The sequence below is a fragment of the Uranotaenia lowii genome, chromosome 2 (assembly GCF_029784155.1).
Source record: "Uranotaenia lowii strain MFRU-FL chromosome 2, ASM2978415v1, whole genome shotgun sequence".
NCBI lineage: Eukaryota > Metazoa > Arthropoda > Insecta > Diptera > Culicidae > Uranotaenia > Uranotaenia lowii.
Genome location: NC_073692.1, coordinates 251858951 through 251878569, shown reverse-complemented (window position 1 = coordinate 251878569; position 19619 = coordinate 251858951). Strand labels below are relative to the sequence as shown.

The 19619-nt window shown below is 37.7% G+C and overlaps 1 protein-coding gene across 1 annotated transcript in view; it reads right to left on the bottom strand.

Annotated features, from left to right (window-relative positions):
* The window catches only part of LOC129747804 (homeobox protein BarH-like 1), a 34440-nt gene extending 18480 nt beyond the window's left edge, over nt 1-15960 (bottom strand). Inside the window, exon 1 of the mRNA XM_055742161.1 lies at nt 15716-15960. Coding sequence (XP_055598136.1) covers nt 15716-15917 — 202 coding nt within the window. The 5' untranslated portion in view covers nt 15918-15960. The remainder of the gene's footprint in view (nt 1-15715) is intronic.
* Nucleotides 15961-19619: the final 3659 nt, after the last annotated feature.

Sequence of the window (19619 nt, the reverse complement as noted above, 5' to 3'; positions counted from 1 at the left end):
CCACTCCAGGGCCGTGTTGGAAAATTTAAAAAATAAGTTCTTGGAAATAAATCCAAACAATTTTAAAATGAAAGAAACAAATTCTTTTTCATTGCTCATTTTTTTCTTTTTTTTCTCAGGGAACATTGCTCATTATAAACACAGGCAGTAATCAATATTTAATTTAGAATTGAAATATAAATTTGGTACTAAATACAGCCGGTTGTTTTGAAAGAAATTGCTGGCTTCCAGCAATCTGGATTGCTGATTTTCCAGCAATTTGAATTGCTGGAAACCAGCATTAACGTTTGCTGTTTTTATCAGCAATTTAAATTGCTGGAAATTTTGCTGGTAAGTCAGCGGGACAAAAACCAGCAAAATTTTGCTGGTTTCCAGCAAAAAAAATTTGCTGTGCGGAGTAGCAACCATTGGTGATATGGAACTTGTTCTAATGAATCACGCCAGCGATCGTGGAACTCTGATTGTTAACATAATTTGATTTCGGAATAAGTAATGAAAACAATTTCCAAAATCATGCATTTCGGGTTTTACGGTTTAAGGTGAATGAGTGTATGTAGTTAATCAAGCTAAGCTAAGCTAAAAAATAAACAGTAAAATACTCGGATTTATTCGAATTTTTCGCAAAATGAAACAAAACACTTAAATGCTGTCACTATTAGTTTTTAATTTCTTCCGACAACGCAATTTTTATAGTAAGTTTTCATCAAATTAAACATCAACATTTTTTTTAACGACTCAATCGCAGCTGATGTTCTGCTTTGAACGCAGCTTTCAGAAAAAATGTGGATAAAAAAAATTGTCACCAAAACAAACAAAAATAAAATAACTTTGTGTGGTCTATAAATGCGATTTCTATCATCTGACAAATTGCGCCAGAGGGTTTTCAGATGTTCCCTAAAATTTCAAATTTGGTACATTTTTCGACCTAAAAACACATGATCTTATGCAGATTGAAAATAATTATAAATATTTAATAGGGTTATTTGAGATTATATTTTTTTCGAGCAAAAATTCAACCATGTTTAAGATGCCCGAAGCATTGAAATTTTTTAACGATTCATTACTAGTCTGTTCAATGAAGTCTAGTCGAAACGGGTCGAAACAAGTAGAAATGGATTGACAGTTGATCACCTGTCTCTTTCCAATTGACTTCGACCGATTTCTACCAGGTCGAAACGAATCCTGCTGCCGAGCTGGATTGGTTTCGACTGATTTCAACTTGCTCCATTGAACAACGACCTGACTAGTTTCGACCAAAACATTGGCTCGTTGAACATCTACAAGTTGACAGAAACCAGTTGAAACCGATTTTTTACCAACCGTTGAACGAAGCTTACGATAACGATAACGATTCACAATTTTATTACTTTATTGACAATATTAGGTGGTATTATTATTTTTTATCTGAAAGCTGATAAAATTTCAATTTGATTTGTCGTGCTATTTTATGATTTGCGTTTAAAAATTTCAAAATTAAGTACATTTAAAATGGTTTCACGTAAAAATCGAACCTCAAATATCTTGAAATCTAATAATTTTAGTTGGGAGTATCGAAAGGCTCCCGGCACAAATCCATCAGAAAAATTTAATAATATCCCCATATCGTAAATCCTTCTGAATTTTCTTGATATGTAGCGTTTCGAACTACAAACAAATTTCAGGAAATTTCAGCCAAATGGTGAAGTTTTAATAATTTTGTTTGTTTAACCATTTTTTACTTTTTATGAGAACGAAGCAAGCTTTGGACGAGTGCGGACGGAAAATTTTCTGCTGTCGGAAATTTATATTTTTTTTTACAAGTTGAATTAAAATAACTGATTTGTTTAAATTTAATTGAAAATCGAGTGCATTTTGTATTGATACTTTCCGTGATGTGATGAATAGTTATAATAATATGAATAGGTTTGATTATACAAAGTACGTGATTCGAAAGGACCAGTGTTACGCCACCCGCATCTTTCCTGACCTATTTTTCAGCTAGACGGACATTCAATTTTGAAGAAGCATCTCATGTTCATCAGTACATTTGATTGAAGAAATGATCAAAATTCAAATGGATTTTATTGGTAGAAAAGGTGATCCAGTTGAAAAGTTGAAGAATTCACGAAGCCATTTAAGGAGAAAGATAAGTAACCTTTCATCGAAAAAGTTTTAGTATCCTTTTAAAATGGTATGAGGTAAGATGTTAAAAATGTGCATCTTTTTTTTTATTATATTTCAACAATCAAAATAACTTAACTCTATTAAAGGGGAGTTGGTGGGGGGTTGGACAGGGCATCGAACGATCCGAAAACTAATATACAATGGATTGTGGGTTCAAGCCAGCCGGAGTATCTCGGCAAATTTTGAATCATGATTAGGTTACTTAAGTACCTTTTCAGAATTCTTTATTTGTTTCGAACAGTTGGAAGTAAGTAAGATGAGTCAAACCTGTCCCAAACCAGTGGTAACGGACCCATTGGTTGTGCTGCAATTATTGTTTGTGAGTTAAGCATGGACAATATTTGAATGTGTGATCGAGACTTCCCGTACCGCCTCGGGTCGAAAGACCTATCAGCCACTGGTGGGTTCAACTACATACATACATACATACATTAACCATTTGTTAGTTTTTATCCAAACACAAGTTTGATCGAAAGACGTAAAAACAAAATCTCTACACACAAAACTTTCGGGGCTCCACTTAGCAAAAATTTTCTGTTACTTTCCGTTAGCAAAAATAATTTTTTACTGTTGAGTTAGCAAAAAGCTAAATTTACTTGATTCTAGCAAAAAGAAAGTTCATTTTGCTTGATTTTAGTAAAATTAAAGTTTTCTAGCCGCTTTGTGTACAGACAGCAGCCGCCGCCAGTTGGGGGAAAACAACAAACCAAAGTGATCCAGTGCGGTTCCGGCAATTCGATGCTTGCGGTTCGTTTGGTGGCTGATTCAACGACGAAACGGTGGCCAAATCGACACCGGATGCTGCAGGTAAGGGCTGAACTTGGAGTGAACAGATTTTCCGATTTTTAAATTCAAAATTGTTTGTTTTTTTTCTACCGGGTTGCAACTGCCGGCAAACACGACGGTTTTTTTGCAACAGTTCGAAATAAAGAGGGACCACTACTGGCATGTCAACGCGCTGCATCCGGCACAACTCAGATGCATTCATTGATGAGAGTCGACCTTTGGCAATTTAACGGAAAGTGGTAAATGAAGTTCCGAAAAACGTGAAAAATAAATTAAAAGTTAAGTTATTCATTAATTGTATTTATTAATCGAACATTCCCTCGGAATTTGCAAAGAAAAAACAATAAATTTTGAAATTTCAGATCCGGGGCTTTTTTCCACCGGTTTTTGCTAAATAGTGAGCAAAAGTTGCGGCGGCTAAATTTTTCTCTCGTTTGCTAAAATTTTAGTTCGAAAAATTTGCTAAATTGATTGCTAAGTTTATAGCTGGTCAAATTTGAGCAAATTTTTGCTAATTTCCGGCCTCGAAAGTTTTGTGTGTACACAGTAAATTTTTGCCTCGATTTCCAGCAAAAAAAAAGTGGTGAAAACGTTCAGCAATCCACAAATTTGCTGGAAACCAGCAATCGGTTTTCTAATTGCTGGATTTTCCGCTTTCGGTTGTGTTCCTTTCTTTTTTGCTGAAAAATCATCAATTGATCTAGTTTGCTGGAAAATCAGCAATCGAGTTGTCAAATTGGAGTCTGTTTGTTTTCGTACACACAAAACTTTCGGGGCTCCACTTAGCAAAATTTCACTGTTACTTTCCGTTAGCAAACATATTTTTTTACCGTAGAGTTAGCAAAAAGCTAAATTTACTTGATTTTAGTAATTTTCAAGTTTATCTTGCTTGATTTTAGTAAAACGAAGGTTTTTTAGCCGCTTTGTGTACAGACAGCAGCCGCCGCGTGTTGGGAGGAAAAAGAAAACTGACACGATTGAGCGCGGTTCCGAAAGTTCGATTCTGGTGGTTCTAAAGGTGGCTAAGTGAACTACGATATACTAGCCTAATCGACGCCGGAAGCGTATGGTCAATTATAAACTATACAGATTTTCCAACTTTTTAATTTCAAAATTGTTTATTATTTTCCTACCAGGTTACAACTTCAAAAAGAAATCCTCAACAGTCTGGAAATGGAAAGGGCCGAGACTGAAAATTCAAAGAGCTCCATCCGACACACAACTTAGTGCATTCGTTGGTAAGAATGGCATTGCATTCCGCTCGCCGGAAGGTGCGTCCCCAGGATCGAAACTTCTGTTCTACAAAGTGTCAAAATTTTTAAGAAAAATGTGAAAAATAAATTAAAAGTGAATGAAAATTGAGTATTGTATTTAATAATCAAACATTTCCTTTAAATCTCCAAAGAAAAAACCATAAATTTTGAAATTTCAGGTCCGGGCGATCTTTTTCTCTGGTTTTTGCTAGAAAAGTGAGCAAAAATTGCGGCGGCTAAATTTTTCTCTTGTTTGCTAAAATTTTAGTTCGAAAAAATTGCTAAATTGATTGCTAAGATTTTAGCTGGTCAAATTTGAGCAAAATTTTGCTAATTTCCGGCCTCGAAAGTTTTGTGTGTACGCCGAAGCAAGGTGAGACTGTATTTCACGAATTTTGGTTAGATTAATATAATCATTTTTATTTTCCTCTACACACAAAATTTTCGAGGCCGAAAATTAGCAAAATTTTGCTCAAATTTGACCAGCTAAAATCTTAGCAATCAATTTAGCAATTTTTTCGAACTAAAATTTTAGCAAACGAGAGAAAAGTTTAGCCGCCGCAATTTTTGCTCACTTTTTTAGTAAAAAACCGGAGGAAAAGACCGCCCGGACCAGAAATTTCAATATTTATGGTTTTTCTTTGCAATTTCGGAGGGAATGTTCGATTATTTAATAGAATACAAAAATAAGTTCACTTTCAATTGATGTTTTCTCTTTATTTCGACACTTCATAACACTTTTCGTAAAATGGAACTTATTTAGTTCCGATCCTGGGAACGCGAAATGCCAAGCGATCGGCACCGGGGTCGTGCCGGATGCACCGCTTTGAAATTCCAGCTGTGGTCCCTTTTGATTTTCGGACTGTTGCACTAAAAATCCGGAACCCCGTCGGCAGCAGCAACCTGATAGAAAAAAAACATCAATTAAAAATCGGGAAAATTATACACTTCTTTATGGACTCTTACCTGTACGCATCCACTATCGATTTGGCTACCATTTTGTTGTTAACTTAGCCACCAAAAGAACCGCCAGCATCGAATTTCCGGAACGGCACTGAATCACGTAGGTTTGTTTTTTTGTCTCTATCGGCAGCGGCTGCTATCTAGAAATAAGGCGGCTAGAAAACTTTCGTTTTACTACATTCGAGCAAAATAAACTTTCTGATAACTAAAATCAAGTAAATTTAGCTTTTTGCTAAATCAAAAGTAAAAAAATATTTTTGCTAACGGAAAGTAACAGCGAATTTTTGCTAAGTGGAGCCCCGAAAATTTTGTGTGTATATTCTAGCAACCAGGCATTAAGTCAAGGGTAAGGTTTTATTGTACAGGCAAAAAATCCATAAAATATACTAATCAAAACTATTTTTATAGGTGGCGGATGATCAACACTTTGGCACAAAGCTGCCAGCCCAGAGCCGGTGTTAGAAAGATGTAAAAAAAGATATTTTTTTTGGAAATAAATAAATCCCTTATTGAAAATAGGAGAAAATCATTGTTTTAAATGCACAGCCAATATTAAAATTCAATTTTGAATTAGAATATAAATTTGATTCTAAAAACTGCCGGTTGTGCTGAAAGAAATAGCTGGTTTCCAGCTGTTACCGCGACTATGGCCGACCCTAAATAGGTGGGGGCTTATTGACACAAACCACTGTCGCCGTGAGGGCAACGACTGACGTTCAGGAGAAACTGCAAATCATCATCAGAACGTTAGGCAGAGTGGAGAAAACTTGCGTGGTCATCGTGGTCGAACTTTTGATTAAAACTTGTAGTTTCTTTAGCTTACCATATTTTGATTAGATCGTAAGTAACTTTCCCTTTATTAATATTGAACTAAAATTTAATGGATTGAATTATATACAGAAAACCTACAAAGTGACAAAATATACAAACACTTGGATTGTTAAAATTCGGATAGTTTACTAAATGTAAGTAGTCATGTTTCTTTATAAACCAAGAATTGGAAATAAAAATTTACGTTTAGCTTTTAGCTATATTCCTACAAAATCGAGGATTTGCTTATCGATTGATATCCGTCGCAATCCAACATTCTAAAAGATTTATATACAAGCAATCCCGCATTAACGATGGGAAGTTGTAGTAAGGCCTCTTGCAACCTTCCGGACGACACCCGGATGGTCCAGTGCGATAAGTGTGACAGTTGGTGGCACTACGGCTGTGTCGGTGTAGGCGAAAGTATTTGCGACAAGGATTGGCTTTGCCCCAACTGCACCCAACCTCAAAATCCGCCACTTATCGCTGACGACGACGATGATGACGACATCTCCACTTGCCTTTCTATATTGACGACCAGCTCAGCCCGACGTCTGGCTCAACTCGAACTCCAAAAGCTTGAGGAAATGAAAGCTCTGCAAGATCAACAGCTAGCACTCGAGCGTGATCAACAGGAGCGACGTTTGGAACTAGAGAAATTGCAAAAAAAAGGAGAAATGGATAAAAGAAAACTGGCACTCGAACGAGACTATCTCGAACAACGGTTCCGGATGTTGAGACAGGCAGCAAATGCGGAAGAAGAAAGAATGATGAACAAATCCCGACGCAGCAGCAACAGTAAGCTCGTCCAATGGAAGGTAGACCAACTTCTGGGAACTGTATCAAATTCCACCTCCACCTCCAGAGACCGGTATTGCTACTAATGCGATAGCAGCTACGACAGCTTTTACGGGTCCTCAAGGCAATCTTACCTCGACTGATCGTCCGATTTCTGATATTCAACAGCTAAACTCAATGCCTACCACCGCCCAGACGAATATCGATTACACGTTATTGAACTCGCCTAGTGTGCCGCAGAACAACCTGACTAGCTCACTTGCCAGAGCTGTGCCGAAAACTATCCCAGTTACTACGTCGGTACTTCCGAGTTTTAATATCTCGCCTACACCAGTCGGTACCAGACACTCTGCTTACGACGTTTCAGCCAATATTTCTGCGAACTCGATTCCCTATTACAATCTGATACCATCCATCTCTAACAGGGAAGAACGACCGACTGCAACCAACGGTTTAAGTGCGCCAGCGTCTCGGGTTGGTTTTGCTCAAAGTTTTATGTTACCTACATCGATAGCTTCTACTACATATACCGGCAATGGATGCTACAATAGGGAAAAACAGACATCCACGGGCCTTCCAGATTATTCGAATATAATCCCGAGCATCGCGCCAGCTTCATATTCACAACCAGCAAACGTCGCTTTACCTCCGGCACGCCCATGCATCCCCGTACCAACTGCCACGCCAAATGAAATTAGAAATCCAGCCTTGGAATACGCGCAGCACTACGCCTATCCTTCGTCCCCAGTACAGATAGTGGCAAGGGAGCTACCCGTTTTCTCTGGCGACCCCGAGGATTGGCCTCTCTTCTACAGCGCATTCAAGAACACCTCCCAAGCTTATGGACTTTCGGACGCTGACAACACGATACGCCTCCAACGATGCCTTCGAGGAAATGCATTGGAAGCAGTTCGGAGTAAGCTGCTTATTCCCGCCGCGTTACCGATGGTGATAGAAACACTCAAACAGCTGTATGGTCGTCCTGAAATTTTGGTTCACTCTTTGATACGAAAAGTAAGAGACGCTCCTGCACCCAGATCAGACAAATTGGAATCTCTGATATCGTTTGGCTTGATCGTACAAAACCTCAAGGACCATCTCGAGGCAGCACAACAACAGGCACATTTAAACAATCCTACGCTTCTATTCGAGCTAGTGGAGAAACTTCCGGATAATTATAAAATGGACTGGGCATTATAAAACAACAGTATGAAGTAGTAGATTTGCGCCACTTTGCTCAGTATATGTCGGTCCTGACCAAGGCAGCTAGCGATGTCACTATACCTGCAGGAATTCGTTCATCATACGGATCAAAAGCGATTAAGAACAAGGAGAGACATTTTGTCTACGCTCATGACATCAGCGAGGAAAATGAAGGAGATAATTCGGATCAAAAACTGCACACGCAACCAGAAGAAAAAGGCTGTAAAATATGTTCGAGGATGGGGCATAAGGTTCGAGATTGTGAGGAGTTCCGGAAATTGGATGTTAACGAACGTTGGGAACTCGTGAACAACCTCTTTTTGTGTCGCAACTGCCTTTTCCAACACGGCCGCCGACCTTGCAAGTTGAAAAAGGTGTGTGGGGTACAGGGTTGCCAGTTTAAGCATCACTCGCTTCTTCATGTTTCCGGGGAACAGGCACCCTCTTCGAGCACATCTGCTACGGTAAACTATCATCGACTGGAAGGACGTCCTTCGCTTTACCGCATACTCCCCATAACTCTACATAGCCCAGCGAGGTCAATAAAGGCGTATGCATTCCTGGACGACGGGTCGTCAATAACGTTGATAGAGAATAGCATCGCTGATGCATTAGAGCTGGATGGAGCTGCAGGTCGTCTGTGTCTTTCATGGACCGCTGACATTACGCGAGACGAGCCGAATTCAAAATGGGTATCCCTGGAAGTATCCGGAGAATCTAACTCCCGACGTTTTCCTCTGACAAACATTCGCACCGTACAGAAGCTGTCGCTTCCGGTACAAACTTTGAAATTCAAACAATTATCTTCTCGTTTTCCACATTTGGCTGGACTTCCGGTGAGTGACTATGATGATGCTATTCCACAGATATTAATTGGGAACGACAATGCTCATCTAGCGGTAGCGCTTAGAAGAAGCGAAGGAAAATTCGGCGAACCAATTGCGACCAGATGCCGTCTGGGATGGGTGATTCATGGACCTGTTACGTATCATCCTCAGTCGGTAAATAACTTCAGTCTGCACATTTGTAATTGTTCCTCTCAACTTGAAGATCTCCATAAAATCGTCAAACAGTCATTTACATTTGACAGCATTGGAATCTCAAATCACTGTGATCTTGAATCGGCGGAAAATCAACGAGCACGTGACATATTGAAAGCGACGACTAAGAGAGTAGGAGCAAGATTCGAAACTGGTCTTTTATGGAAGTATGACAACTTCGAACTTCCCGACAGCTATAACATGGCTCTTAAAAGAAACCGGTGTTTGGAACGAAGGATGAAGGCTGATCCGATTATTGGAGAAAGTGTTGCAAGACAAATAATGGAATACCAGCAAAAGGGCTATTTGATCAAGGCGAAACCTGCGGAGCTTAAAGCAGCGGACCCACGTCGAGTTTGGTATTTGCCGTTGGGTTTCGTGGTCAACCCAAAGAAGCCCGGTAAGGTGAGGATATTCTGCGATGCTGCTGCGAAGGTCAACGGAATAAGTTTGAATACGATGTTGCTCAAGGGACCGGATCTTCTAGTACTTCTTCCCAAGATACTGAGTGGGTTTCGCGAACGTAAAATTGCCGTGTGTGCCGATATACGCGAGATGTTCCATCGTGTATTTATTCGAGACCAAGACGTACAGGCGCAGAGAATTTTGTGGCGAAGTGACCCGGACAAAGAGCCAGAGACTTATTTCTTGAAGGTAGCTACCTTTGGAGCTGCAAGTTCACCATGTTCCGTCCAATATGTTAAGAATCTAAACGCTCGACAACATGCTGAAGAATATCCAGATGCGGCTATATCCATAACTGAGCGACACTACATGGATGACTATCTGGAGAGCTTCGACAGTCCAGAAGAGGCCATTAAGAGGGCACTTGAGGTAAAACTCGTACACGCAAAGGCCGGCTTCGAGATCCACTCTTGGTCGTCAAACTCCACCGAAGTTCTGGAAGCAGTGGGTGAAAAGGACCCTTCGGCAGTTAAAAAAATCGATGCAGGTGATTCAACTCAGACCGAAAGAATATTAGGTATGCTGTGGTTACGGAAGGAAGACGCATTTACATACTCATCGAATCTGGGACATGTCCCGGAATGGCCGACCAAGCGAGAAGTCCTTCGTGTGGTCATGTCTCTTTACGACCCGTTGGGCCTACTCTCCCATTTCACCATACACGGACGAGTCCTGATCCAGGATGTTTGGCGCAGCAAAAAGGCGTGGGACGAGAAGGTTCCTGAGGAACTTCAAATCCGGTGGCTACAATGGGTCTCTCTATTCAATCAACTCAACCTGATAAGGATTCCTCGACAGTACTTCCCATCGCGGAATACTGCCGAGATTGGTTTACTTCAGCTTCACGTCTTCGTAGATGCAAGCGAATCTGCCTACGCTTGCGCCGCATACTTGCGATCCGAATTTCACGATAAGGTGTCGTGTGTATTAGTAACCGCTAAGTCCCGAGTCGCACCGCTCAAAACAGTGTCGATACCCAGATTAGAGCTCCAGGCTGCAGTGGTTGGAAGCAGATTGATGGAGTATGTGGAGCAGACATGCTCATTGAACATCTCGCGAAGGATCGCATGGACAGATTCTCAAACTGTATTAGCGTGGATAAACTCAGATGTAAGGAAATATAATCAATACGTATCTTGCCGAGTGGGAGAAATTCTCGAAAAAACGAATGCCAGTGACTGGAGATGGGTGTCATCTAAGCTTAACGTAGCAGATGAGGCCACCAAGTGGGGATCAGGGCCAGACTTGTCGTCGGGTAGCAGGTGGTGGTCGGGTCCTAGTTTTCTCTACGACGTCGAAGAAAAATGGCCAACACAACATCCGAAACATACGGACCCTAACACAGAACTGAAGATGCGTAAACCAGAAATCATCACCGTTCATCACGTAACCCATGGCAATCTTCTGGACATCAAATGGGAACGTTTTTCCCAATGGAATAGACTTGTTCACGCTCTAGGATATGTTCATCGTTATTTCAACATTGTTCTCTGCAAAGCCAAAAAACTAACAAATCCAAACATTATCTTTGGCCGAGACGAATACCTGGCGGCCGAAAGACTGATATTTCGCACTGTACAAAAGGAAACGTATCCAGAAGAAATACGGGTTCTAGTGCAAAGTTCTCCTAAAGATGATCGGACATTGAAACGTAATAGTCCTCTGGCCAAACTCTCGCCTTTTCTCGACGAGCATGGAATAATGCGGATGGAGACGAGAATCAGCGCCGCTGCGTTCCTATCGTACGAAACTAGAAACCCTATAATACTTCCGCGAGATCATCGATCAACCAAGTTACTTGTACTATGGTACCACGCAAAGTATTTACATCAAAACACCGATACTGTTATAAATGAAGTGAGACAAAAATTTCACGTTCCAAGACTAAGATCTTTGCTACGCCAAGTCCAAAAAGAATGTATGCACTGTAACGTCTACAAAATTAAGCCTGTTGTTCCACGAATGAGCCCACTTCCCACCGCCAGACTAGGAGCTTTCTTCCGTCCGTTTTCGTTTGTAGGCCTCGATTATTTTGGACCTTTGACTGTGAAAATAGGCCGCAGCACCGTAAAACGATGGGTAGCATTATACACATGCTTGACTATTCGAGCAATACACCTCGAGGTTGTGCATTCTCTGACAACGATTTCGTGCAAAATGGCCATGAGGCGGTTTGTCGCTAGAAGAGGATCACCGATAGAAGTGTACACCGACAACGGTACCAATTTTTGGGGAGCGAGAAACGACCTGATAGAGGAGTGTAAACAGATAAACACAGAGTTAGCATACATTTTTACGAACTCGTCCACCAAATGGTACTTCAATCCTCCATCCGCGCCTCACATGGGAGGAGTTTGGGAACGGATGGTGAGGTCAGTCAAAACAGCCTTTTTCGCGATGTCCACATCAAGAACACCAAATGAAGAAACCTTCAGCACTGTCCTTATCGAAGCTGAGTCCATAGTCAATTCTCGTCCGCTCACTTTCATATCACTGGATTCGGAGTCACAGGAGGCACTGACGCCAAATCATTTTATCCTACTCAACTCAAGTGGGACTGTTCAACCAAAGATGTCAACCTTAAACCCTAAGGAAGCTACCAGAGATGACTATAACCATAACCGACATCTTATCGATATCTTTTGGCACCGCTGGATACGAGAATATCTGCCTACAATCGCAAGGCGAACGAAATGGTTCGAGGAGACGAAGCCACTGGAGGAACAGGATTTGGTCGTGGTGATCGACGAAACAATTCGCAATGGATGGGTACGAGGACGTGTACTTAAGGTCATCAAGGGTTCAGATGGACGCATACGTCGAGCTGTTATACAAACCTCTACCGGAACGATTACGAGACCAACGGCCAAAATAGCGCTTCTTAACTTAACCAACAGTAAGGCTCCTGATAATCACTTGCCTTACGGAGGGGAGGATGTTACCGCGACTATGGCCGACCCTAAATAGGTGGGGGCTTATTGACGCAAACCACTGTCGCCGTGAGGGCAACGACTGACGTTCAGGAGAAACTGCAAATCATCATCAGAACGTTAGGCAGAGTGGAGAAAACTTGCGTGGTCATCGTGGTCGAACTTTTGATTAAAACTTGTAGTTTCTTTAGCTTACCATATTTTGATTAGATCGTAAGTAACTTTCCCTTTATTAATATTGAACTAAAATTTAATGGATTGAATTATATACAGAAAACCTACAAAGTGACAAAATATACAAACACTTGGATTGTTAAAATTCGGATAGTTTACTAAATGTAAGTAGTCATGTTTCTTTATAAACCAAGAATTGGAAATAAAAATTTACGTTTAGCTTTTAGCTATATTCCTACAAAATCGAGGATTTGCTTATCGATTGATATCCGTCGCAATCCAACACCAGCAATCTGGATTGCTGAATTTTCAGCAATTTGAATTGCTGGAAACCAGCATTCACGATTGAGGTTTTTTCAGCAATTTAAATTGCTAAAAAAAAATGCTAGAATCGTCCAGCAATCCAAATTTTTGCTAAAAACCAGCAAATAGCAAACGTTCTCCGTCCTGCTGATTTTTCCAGCGCTTGATCTGCATTGCTGAAAAACCAGCAATCGATCTGTCAAACATGTTTTTTTTGTTAGTTTTTTGCCGCTGAGTGTGGGCTGTTTGTCGTTTTAACAATGCGGTGACGAAGTTGCATGGTAAAATTATATTTGTAAATGACTTTTTAATAAATATGATTGACTTTGTTTTCCCCCACATTTCAGCGATGAGGTGATTGAACTCAGGGGAAAATACACCTTAAATTAATGAACACACGCATTTCGATTTATCCATAGCCTGAGAAGCATTGGAATTCAAAATAAATTAGAATCAAAATATTCACACACAAAACTTTCGAGGCCGGAAATTAGCAAAATTTTGCTCAAATTTGACCAGCTAAAATCTTAGCAATCAATTTAGCAATTTTTTCGAACTAAAATTTTAGCAAACGAGAGAAAAATTTAGCCGCCGCTATTTTTGCTCACTTTTTTAGCAAAAACCGGAGAAAAAGATCGCCCGGACCTGAAATTTTAAAATTTATGGTTTTTCTGTGGAGATTTAGGGGGAATGTTTGATTCTTAAATACAATACTCAAATTTCATTCACTTTTAATTTATTTTTCACATTTTTCTTAAAAATTTTGACACTTTGTAGAACAGAAGTTCCGATTCTGGGGACGCACCTTCCGGCGAGCGGATTGCAATGCCATTCTTACCAATGAATGCACTAAGTTGTGTGTCGGATGGAGCTCGTTGAATTTTCAGTCTCGGCCCTTTCCATTTCCAAACTGTTGAGGATTTCTTTTTGAAGTTGTAACCTGGTAGAAAAATAATAAACAATTAAAAAGTTGGAAAATCTTTATAATTTATAATTGACCCTACCTGTACGCTTCCGGCGTCGATTAGGCTAGTATATTGTAGTTGACTTAGCCACCTTTAGGAGCGCCAGAATCAAACTTTCGGAACCGCGCTCAATCGTGTCAGTTTGTTTTTTTCCTCCCAACACGCGGCGGCTGCTGTCTGTACACAAAGCGGCTAAAAAACTTTTGTTTTACTAAAATCGAGCAAGATAAACTTTAAAATTACTAAAATCAAGTAAATTTAGCTTTTAGCTAACTCGACGGTAAAAAAATATTTTTGCTAACGGAAAGTAACAGCGAAATTTTGCTAAGTGGAGCCCCGAAAGTTTTGTGTGCACGGTTCTTTTTTTTGCTGATTTTTCAGCAATTAAGTTTGCTGATTTTTATTGCTGGAAAACCAGCGGGACAAAAACCAGCAAAATTTTTGCTGGTTTCCAGCAATTCACAATTTGCTGTGTACACAGTAAATTTTTGCCTCGATTTCCAGCAAAAAAATTTGCTGGAAATGTTCAGCAATCCAATTTTTTGCTGGAAGCCAGCAACCGGTTTTCTAATTGCTGGATTTTTCAGCATTTGGTTATGTTCTTGCATTTTTGCTGAAAAACCAGCAATCGGTTTTCAAATTGCTGGACTTTCCAGCAATTGATCTATTTTTCTGGAAAATCAGCAATCGAGTTGTCAAATGAGAGTCTGTTTGTTTTCGTACGCTGAAGCAAGGTAAGACTTTATTTCACGAACTTTGATAAGATTAATACAATTATTCTTATTTTCTTCTATATTCTAGCAACCAGACATCAAGTCAAGAGTGAGCATTTAAAAGATAGGTAGATATTTCATGAAAAAAAAAACTAGGTAATCAAAACTCTATTTTAGGTGGCGGATGATAAACACCCCGGTGTTTGTACATTAAAATAACATGTGGTTTTGGGAATAAATACATATACATGAAAAACGGAAGAAAACAATTGTTATTTATTTCTTGTCATACCACAGCCAGTATCCAATATTTAATTTTGAATATAAATTTGATACCAAATACAACCGAATGCTCTGATAGAAATAGCTGGTTTCCAGCATTCTGGATTGCTGATTTTCTAGCAATTTGAATTGCTGGAAACCAGCATTAACGTTTGCTATTTTTTTCCAGCAATTTAAATTGCTGGAACTTTTGCTGGAAAGTCAGCGGGATAAAAACCAGCAAAAAAAAATTTGCTGTGTAAATCACACTTCCTTTCAGGACTATGTACAAAAAATATTCTCGAATTGTTTTGAAATGGATGGCATTTTTGTCTATTATTTTTTAGGCATTCAATGAAATTTTTGAAGGTCTGTTTGTTTGAAGTTTTACAGGATAAGTCAATCACTGCGTTAATTTTCACGCAACTTTCCAAGCCCGTCTACTTTCCTGTTTACTTTTTTCTACAAATCGGTATCACCGTTTGATAGGTTTCTTGTCATATATGAATTCAGGTTTACTCTTGGAAGAACTTGATAATAATGCCTTTTTTTGAAAAAATAAGCACAAAATATTTTTCAAAACTAGTCCACGGTACCGAATTTATATTTATGAAATTGAAATTCTATGGCTTCTACTGTACTTACATTAAATATGACAATTTTTGAAATATTCAATGGAAACTGGACTTTTGAAGGATTAATAGAAAATCACTGTTGTGTTCACTTTGCACAAAGGAAAGCAAAAAACCACGTGCATTAATTTTATTGAGACAAATTTTATGCTACAAACTGCAAAAAAACTCAAACCACAGAAAGTTTTAATGAGTGTGAAAATTAAAAAAAAAAACCGTTTCAGTTGAGCGGATATTCAAGTAGATAAATTCTTACCGATTGCAAGCGTTTTTATTCGCAACGGCAGTGGCCGTTTGATGCTGTTGGGTGAGGCATGATGGTGACTGATGATAGCAGCAGCAGCATGATTGCCATTATTCACATCTTCGGATAAAAGTCTTGCCACACTGAATGTTATGTTGCTGCTGGCTTGATTCGAATCCCTGGAAATATCGTTCACTTCACTGCTTTGACTCATCGGATGCCAAATATTTGTACCGGCAATGACATGCAACAATCTTAAGCGCGCTGCGTAGACTACTTACTGGTTTAGCTGGCTGAATACTTAAAACTTTGCCCGGGTCTACACATATTCCAGTCGTCTGGAAACACTCTTAAATAAACCATTATTGGAGGCGGAGCACCGAGAATAGAATAAACAAACTTTTGAAGTTTATTGGTGTATGGATAGGTATAGATAGGGGCTGAACCGAACCGGAAGGAATGTTACATTGAATAATTAGTTATTGTGCTATGCTGTGCGCATGGATTAATGCAAACACCTTTCTCAATTACCAGTTGATTTTGATTAGTGGTTTGGAGTTTTTTTTCTTTCAAGCTCAAACCAATCCATTTGGGCAATATTTGTTATTAACAATGATATCAGTTGGCGATTTTTCTGCATGTGTTTTTCAATAAAATTTCTACTCAATAGACATATCAGTTTAAAAAGTACTTCATTTTTCCCGCTTTTTGTGAAATATTATTATAAGATTATGATTATATTCTATAAAAGCAAGTTCACTAGAGTTGGGAAAAAAGCGGAAGAAATTTTGACATTTTGTAAATTTTACCATGCAAAAATGTTTTCAAGATCTTTGGGCGTTGTATTTTTTTACAGCACTTTTTCTATTTCAGCCATATGCGAAACTACAACACGTGTTGTAAAAAACTTGAAGGCCGCAGATCTTCAAAATGTTTTTGCATGGCAAAATTTTCAAAATGTGCAAAAAGTGACAAAATTTCTACCACTTTTTCCCAACACCAGTGAACTTGCTCTAATGTTGACTGTTCGTTCAATCCGCCCAATTCTCAGTTTTGATTATAATTGATTGATTACCTATATTTTGTTTTCGTTAAATAAAAAAGTAACACATGAATTGGAAAGTGAGAGTGGGCGTTGCCGGAGTGGAATGTCGAAAATTTTCCTCCGAAGAATTTTTTTCTCATAATTTACCCGAAAAAATAGAAAAAAAATGTAATTACAGTAGTTTTTCGATTTTATCACTATTCGATTTTATCAATACTCGCCAAATTCACGCTCGATTTTATCACGGTTATGGTTTCGAGTTTTTCACGCTTTTTTATAAATCATTCAGAAACCATTTTTAGGACCTAAATTTTCGTTCAAAAGCCTGGAGCGTTTTTGTTCATGATATTTTTATGGTTTATGTTATGGTATAAGTATTCAATAATATGAAAACACCATTGAACTGCTTACTTTAGCTGTATAGTGTTTAAAATCATCATTTGGATTTTAAAAACACTTGTAATAATCGTCATAAGTATTTCAACGTTACACTAATGCTAGTGTTTTTATTTGTGCTTGGTTAGGATCTCTAAAACAGTAAACTTTTTTGGTTATGGGAATCATATAAAGATGTTGGTGAATTTACGAGTTTTTGACAAGTGATAAGTGTCTCTGATTTCTTTTTTTAATTTGTTTATTTGAAAGGGTGGCGTGCGTAATCCTGATGGGACAGCTTTAAGTAATGTCTGAATGGATAATTTTGGAAGATCAAAATGATATTCTGCTAGCTTTGCCTTAAAATATGTTAAAAGACAAAAATTTCAGTTTTTATACATATAAAAAACAAAGGATTATCTGCCCATAAATTAAATTTCGAGAAACACACTTTAAAAGCTCAAGTTGAGCAAATTTCAAAATATTTTTTTGAAAAGGTCGTCTTTTTAGTTAATCAAAGGTGTGATTTTTTTTTGGTTTTTTTTAACTTTTTTTCAAAATCGACATAAGAGATAACGACTGTTAAATTTCCATAAAAACTGAATAATTCACTTTAATTAGATGAAGACTATCAAATTGATATTCTACATGGTTTTATTTCAAGAAAAATCTTAAAATTGCTATGGAGAAAAATAATTTGAACTGAAATCGATACTTTATGTTTAGAAATCTTTGACAATTACATCTTATGTTCAAAATTTATTGATACAAATTCCACTACTGAAAACATTGTAAATTATTGATTAAAGACAATAAAAATACCCTTTTCCACTTTAATTTTTAGTTTCGCCAAATTCACGGTTTCGCCATATTTACGGTGAAATTTTTTTTGACCGTGATAAAATCGAGAAACTACTGTATTCGTTAAAGTGGGGTGCCTTTTACTAATCTCAAGTTAAGGAAAGTATATAAAGTAAAATTTCTCCGGAAAACTGTGTTTCTCAAGTAACGGACCTAGGGTGGTGCTGGGTCCTCCGGACCGATATTTGGTCATTTTACATCGAAACACGGAAAGGATCCAGATTCAGCTAAGTGTTTTCCCTTGTTTTCTCTAGATAGTTTTTAAATTTTTGATTTAACAAGTGTTTTTGGCTACATACTTCTTAATTGAATCGAAGTTTTCAAAACTTTGACGGTGATTTCACAGAAAAGTTTAAATATTTCCGTAGACATTGCCACGGAATTGTTTTTTTTTTAAAACTTGTGCACAAGGCTAATGTAAAAGCAGCATATATTCAGGATTTTTTTTTGCAGAAAACCCATGAAGTTATGCAAAAATATTTTTTGATAAACTAAAATATTTTTTCGAAACGGTTACCAGCTCGGTTAGGGTTCCTGTGAATATAAAATGAAACTACGTTTTTAATATTTTAATAATTTTTTATTAACAATTCACTGCAATTTATAAAGGTATTTTTTACTAATAAAATGAATTGTGTCAGAAGAACGTAGTTCAGGAAACTTAATTATTCCGTTCTTTACTACTGCTCGGATATTTCCTAATACAAGTTTATGATAGAAGCAAAATTAAAATAAAAGAGGATTACCAATTAATTAAATATAAGATAAATCATAGATTGGAAACGCATCAACAAATTTTGGAAAAATTCTTTAAAATTCACAATACATATTTATTACAAAATGGAACAATAACGATTCTTTTTTCATTATTTCTGATCATATATTTATATCATGATCATGTTAGTCGTAATTAAAATTTTAATAAAATCTACGTAATCAAGCAATCGATTGGCAAAGAAAAAATGTATGAAGAAAAATCAGTTTTTAATGCTTCTTTAGAACACTATGTTTCAGAATTTTTTTTTACACTTGAGATTCAGTGCCACCCCTTCCTGTTGTCCGATTCCGCTCAAATTTGGCAAATGGCCTTCTGATGACTCCTTTAAATCATCCAAGCCTTTTTTTTGCAAGAATTTTGATTTTAAAGTAGGTATTTATTAAGACAAATTTGATAAACTAAATAAAAAATATCTTGATTTGTGATATTTATTAAGGATTAAACCGAGAATAGCTCTTCACATGATGATACAACCAACATGTTTTGTTCAGTAAAGTTTAAGTGCACAAAAATCCGCATCTTTTAATGGCATTGATATTAAAAATATTTTACGCTTGGTACACATTTTGGTGAATTGAATACTAAATTTTTGGACCAAAAAATTTGTTTTTCTTGGAAATAGCTTGCTTGTTTTACATTTTGATACAAATTTGGATCCTTTTTCATTTTTTACGTGTAGTATTTAACTCAAACAAAATTACAAAAATATTAAATAAATAAATTTTATGAAAATTGTTGGACCCAGAATTTATTTAAAATCAAATATTTGAAAGTGGACTTTTTTCAAAGATCGCGCTTGCGGAACCTCTAAACATGATTTTTTTTAGTCAGCCCTATACAAAAGTTTGTTCTGCACA